At 39.5% G+C, this 6,000-nt stretch overlaps 1 protein-coding gene across 1 annotated transcript in view; it reads left to right on the top strand.

Moving 5' to 3' along the window:
- The window catches only part of PCCA (propionyl CoA carboxylase, alpha polypeptide), a 78,820-nt gene that overhangs the window by 2,101 nt on the left and 70,719 nt on the right, over nt 1-6,000 (top strand). Inside the window, exon 2 of the mRNA XM_010084067.1 lies at nt 4,790-4,888. Coding sequence (XP_010082369.1) covers nt 4,790-4,888 — 99 coding nt within the window. The remainder of the gene's footprint in view (nt 1-4,789; nt 4,889-6,000) is intronic.

Below are 6,000 nucleotides of genomic sequence, written 5' to 3'. Positions count from 1 at the left end.
AAAGAGTTTTTTACATTGAGGACTAGCAAAATATTTTAGAAAATGCCTGGGGTTTCATGTGTCATGCTTCTAAAGGAAGCCTTAGGCTCGTTAGCCCCATAAAAACTTTGCTCTCGTGTCTAAGGGACATGGGACTGCAAAAGGTAAGAGACAATAGATTTGGCACAGGGCAGTTTTCACTTGCCTCTTCCATTCCACATTCTTCTCCATTTGCTGTACAGTAGATTACATGAGAATTTCAGGAATTTTGTGAAAACTGTTTGGGAACCAAAAGCTGCTTTGTTCAACTCAATTAGGCTTAGTCTGAGATCACTGTAGACTGTTACTGAATACTGCTGCCAAAGCTGGACCTTCTATTGCTACACTGTGCTATGACTCCTCTGCCCATCCCCTCTTCTGCCCAAGAAACAATATCCGTTTTTTACCTGAGTCATAAAAATTAAAAGAATCTCCTTGCTATTTTGGCATGGGTGGTGGTGTTTATCTGTAATGGAGGTGAAGAGGCTTCTGCCTGAGACAGTTACTTTTCCCGAGAAGAGGGCATCTTTACTTTGTGTAGGCTTCAGGAAGGTCCTGAAACATGTCTGCTACCTCACGTTTACAACAGTGATGCTTGCTACCATTGTTCCTTCCTTGGAGGATGATTTTAAGGTTTCAATTTGTGGAGTCCTTGGTGTGCACTGGGTGTGCCTTAGATCTACAGCTCAATTAATGCCAGTTGGAGGGATTGGAGTCTATGACACTTTTCATAAATCTCCTGTGAATAGTAGTGTCTGTTTTCATGAAGGATAACATCTTCATGGGCAGCTGTCTTGGTCAGAGAAAGTTTTCAGTGAGGCAGGTCTGCAGAGGATGACTTTTCATTTGGTTGATGTTATTGACTATCAAAAGCCATCACTTCTGCTAAAGCAAGAGGTAGAATTAAGGGGTGTAAGGAATCAGGCTGGGGTGGCATAACCCAGTAGTTAGGGCTGGGACTCTCTAGGTTAGGAGTTAAACCGAAAGCATCAAGTTAAAGTTGAGTTAAACACCATACTGGGAGGCAAAATTGGAACCATGGGATTAAGTCAGCAGACTTAAGTTAGGCAGACCCAGGGCTGGTATGAGGAACTTCAGGCATAATGTTTTGAAGCATCAGGCAGGAAGCAACTGCTCGAGCTGCCCTCCAGTGTCCTGGAAAACCACCTTCATTTCCCCGAGAAAAGAAGTGACATGTGCCAGATGTATGCGAGACTCTGCATTAGTAAATTAACAGGGCTGTAACACTCGGGCTTATGCTGCCTCCTTTAATTGCCTAACATGCATATAGAATGCCAAATGATGTTCTCTAAAGGAACCTGAATGCAGATTATGCTTTGCACCTCTTTGCACTATTGGTTAGCTGGTACCTATCATGCTGAACATCAGGAACTCAGTCCACGAGAGGTGAAGGGGCTGCTACTTGTGTAGTTCAGGTGCATGCCAGAGAAAGTACAAAATTGTGACAGTAGAGTAAGCTGTTGACCTTTTTCTAACATTGTGTCTTGGACTTGTCATTCTTCTTTCTGAGACCTCATTTACAATAGCTTCTGAATTGGAAATAATTGTAAACCAGGACCATGGCTGCTTTTATCTTTTATGCCCTTACACAGGGACAAACGATCCTATTTTAAAAAAAAAAAAAGTCCACCACACCACATTGATTGCTATGCTAATAGCAATAGTTCGAACCAGCATAGTTACTATAGAGTAATTTCCCCACCCAACACAACATGCTGTGCATACGCACACATACACACACATGCATATGCTTGGAAATGAGCAGTTGAGCATAAAGCTGGACTATATAGCTGTTGTGTAAGGCACAGTGTGGCCCATTGCGTGAGTGATTTGACTGGGATCTCCTCCCTACAGTTCTAGTGTTAGTATCCATTGAGTGATGATTCGTTTCTTGATGTTTTACGAACACAGAAACAAAATGAACTAGGTAATAGTTAATGTAACTCTTCACTAGTCGTCCCTGCGTGCCGCTTCACACAGAGCCCCCTCCTCCAAAACTAAAGCAAAAAGGCCCTGGATTTATTGCAGTATTGGTTAGGTTCTGTTGTTAAATCCGTTGCTAGAGGAGGAATGGAGGCAAATGCAAACTTCTGACAAGTTCTTCAAGCATCTTGTCTGTTCCCCTACCTCCACCAACTAACCTTGCTTGGGTGTTGGCTGCTGAGGTACAGGAGGGAGATTGCTCTGTTAGGTGAAGCATTGGTTTGATTTCAACCACCATCTAGGTCCCACTGCTTTCCCCTCATTTGTAGTGAAAGTAATGTACTCACTACATGATAAATCTTTTGCCCTCAGTCCTTGTTCCTTTCCTCTGATGGCTTGACTCCTGGCTTTGTCATCCTACCCACTTGAGCAGAGATAGCCAACTTCCTTGTGAGCCTCTTGGCTTCACATCATCTTCCTCAGTTGCACATACTGTGGTGAGCCCCAGGTGAAAGCAGCTAAGAGCCTGTAGCTCCATTCTGTGAGAAGATTGCTGCAGTTTACTGGGGTATGCATTACTTCAAATGACAGTTCCCACCCCAGCCCTTTAGTCTTTCTTGAACGGGGGAAACATAGAGGCAATATATTGCCTGCTGGTTTTTCTATTGCACGTAAGCAGCCATAGTGTTCCTAGAGTCCAACGATTGGTTTAAACCATCTGACTGCTTGCGTCTCCACTTTCAGGGTGGTTTCCACCAGAAATTTTTTGATACTAACGTAATCTGGAATCAGTGATGGCTAGATTTCTGTGGACCCTTGTGAGGGACCTTAAACAGGTCATTTACTGCTATGACACACACGGTCACAGAAGAGCTGAAGTTGAGTTTGTTGTGGAGGCATCAACTGGCTTTGTGCCACTGGAACACCCTTCTCTAGGACTATAGATGTTGGCTGTAGACTTTCTGTGAGGCTGTGTGTAAATCCCGCAGTGCAACAAGCAACATGTACAGTTGAAGGTTTTTTTGGTGGCCAGTAGCCTGGTATGCTTTCATACCACCTCCCCTCCTTCCTTGGAGAAACATGGTTCCAGTGCAGACCATCTTCCTTTGATTATAGCGATAGTGACAGCAGCTTTTTAAATATCTGCCTTACCGAAGTTCAATTGCTAGTCAAAGAGAGATGAGACAGAACACCAGATTTGCTTTTCTCCAGTTGGAAAGTCTTTTTCAGATGTTTCTGCTGTTCTCAATAAAGGTCGTATTTGCTGATTCAGGTTTGCTGAGAGCAGGCTAGGTTCACTGGCGTGTTCCAGCTGCTTTGCAGTGCTCTGGCAACGCAAACCAGCTGCAGGTCTGGTTTAACTCAAGCCAGGTTTATGACTGGTTTGCATCACTGGAGCAATGTAAAGTACCTGAAGCATGCCAGCTAATCTGGCCTGTTGGTGAACCATTACAAATGACTTGTTTTTCTTCATGTTCTTTACATGTAACTTTATTTATAGTTAAAGCCTGTAGAAATTGAGTAGATTGTGTCACTAAAAGACAGATTTTGTGTTCTAAACTGAAGTCTATAAAATTAGAGGTTTTTTAAGCCAGAGCTTTTTCTTCTTAACTGAAATAAAATTATAAAATTACACATTGCTCCTCTGCACTTCACTGTTATGGATTTCTTTTAAGTTACATTAAGATTACAGTTGCCTGTTCTTATTATAAAATGAAATAATGATTAGATTAATGAATCTAAAAGAGTAGGCTTTATAAGTTTTATTTTGCAAGATGTGGGCTCAGCTTTTATTCTAAATGTAGTAATTTTCCTTACTGAGAATGTAGGTAATATTTATGTCATTATCAATATTGTCTGTAATGTACTGATTGAAAATATTTTCAAGATTTTGAGAGAGGAAGGAAATCAGACAATCATTATTTTTCTTCTGTTTATAGTAAAATATGTAACTGAAATCATATTTACCTACCCTGGATAGCATGATGCCACATGCCACAAATATTAATCATTAATTATATTAGTTCATGTATAGTAACTTTTTTCATAATCCCTCTCTTCCTCTGAGGCTCTTACAGTGTTGAATTCATGATTTGTGTTTTTAACACTTATTACACAACAGAAGAATGACAGAAGTGTCATTACAACTACTCTGATCAACACTTTCTGAAGAAATTCAGGATTTTTGCTCTTCACCTAGAAATATTTTTGCATAAATATTATGGGATGGTTTTAAAAAAAAAATTCCTTCTGGATAAACATATTGGCATTCAAGTCAGAAATAGTATTCCTCTGATTGTCTGTATATTGGAAGAACACATGACAGAATTTTCAAAGTTTTTCTAGACTTTGAGGCAAAACACCAAAGAATTAATTACTGCCTCATATTAATTAAGATAACAATGCAAAACCCTTCATTAGTAGCACAGGAAAAGTTCTTCCTTGGTCCTTGGAGAGAATATTATATGCAAGCCCTGTTGTGTGGGTTGCGAGGTGTCACTGGAATTTATGTGCATTACTTGTCTAATTGCAGTAAATGTAGCATGTCCAGATAGGTTTAAAAGTTGGATGGCTGTTTGTTACTTGCTGGAAATCACTTGAAACCTTGCTACTTAGAGGCAGCTGTTCACAGGTCCTTCACCTCTCCCCAGAGATAGCTGGAAGACTCTGTTGTTGGACCCTGTCTTTTATGGCAGAAGCAGTAAACATGACAGGTTGTTTGGGAGCCATCTGTTTTAAAATGGTTGCTGCTTTGTATGCAGTAATGAACTTGAGATCAGTTTTCTGTCTGTCTGCATAGTAACAGCCTTGTTTGGTGTCACAACAGGTGGAAGTTGATGGGATGAAACTAAATGTGACCAGCGAGTGGAACCTGGCTTCACCCTTATTGTCTGTCACCATTGATGGCACTCAGAGGACTATACAGGTAAACTCACCAAAACATCGTTTGTAGAGCCAAGATAACCAGAAGCCTCTGGGTATACAAATAATAAACTTGCTGCATCATAAAAAATATGTTATGTTGTGCAGATAACATAATCTTTGTACTTTGAATACATCTAGAGCTTCAGTGGAGTGAACTTCTCTCAAAGTTACCTATCTAGAGTTTTGAATATCTTTCATTTAAAGAGAAGTTGCTTATTCTAGACAGAAATTCCCTCTAGTTTTTAGGTTCTCCTTAGTTAATGGATGTGAGGAGATACAGTTTCTTAATCACTTAAGGAATAAAGAATAGATTACAAAAAAAGTGGGGTCCTGCAGTAAAATTACTCTCTTCCTCATGTTTGGATTGTGTGGTTTTCCCACTTTTGGGCCTTTACAGATTGAAAGTTGCAGGAGAGTGCATCTCCCCTGTTTTTATATATCCTTTTATGAAACGTGATAAGTTCCGTGACTTGAGAAGAAAAATGCAGAAAACATCCCAAACCTATGTGTTTCTAAGAAAAGAGGTCTAAAAAGATTAATGCACGTTGTTCCTTCTGACCAATAATGTGTTTGAAAACAACTCCAAACAAAAGGGTGTGCCTTTAACTGCCATGCAAATTTTCTGAAGGCAATGCTAGTCAGGGTTTATATATTTGTTGAGAAATCATTAATTTATAAATGTCTATTGATCCTGGAAATAATGAAAGGGGACAAAAATAAAAAACTTTCAGAGTTTTTACAAGTATTTTTGTACATGCAACATTGTCTGTTTATTTTGTATACATTCATTGGTGGTACAATGCTCAGATTTCTGATAATTTAAAGTGAAATATGTGAATTTTTTTTTTCCATTTTCACCCCTGGTGAATTGCCCAAATGGAAATGCTATTTGTGCTGTGACGGAATTTAAAAGACTGCACCTTGAAGATAGGAAATGTTATATCTTTCAAGGATAGTATTGACTGAGAGTGAAATTTTCATAACATTCCCAAGTAAATTCTGGGCTTAAGTTTTGTAGATTTCTTGGAAGGTTAATGCCAGCTTCAGGGCTTGCGTATATCTAAAATAATTTTGTATTCTAAGGTGTATTTTTATGTTTTCATACTGGACCAT

The sequence above is a fragment of the Pterocles gutturalis genome, unplaced genomic scaffold (assembly GCF_000699245.1).
Source record: "Pterocles gutturalis isolate BGI_N339 unplaced genomic scaffold, ASM69924v1 scaffold24160, whole genome shotgun sequence".
NCBI classification, from domain to species: Eukaryota; Metazoa; Chordata; class Aves; order Pterocliformes; family Pteroclidae; genus Pterocles; species Pterocles gutturalis.
The sequence above is the reverse complement of the archived record's forward strand: the minus strand, read 5'-3'. Positions and strand labels throughout refer to the sequence as shown.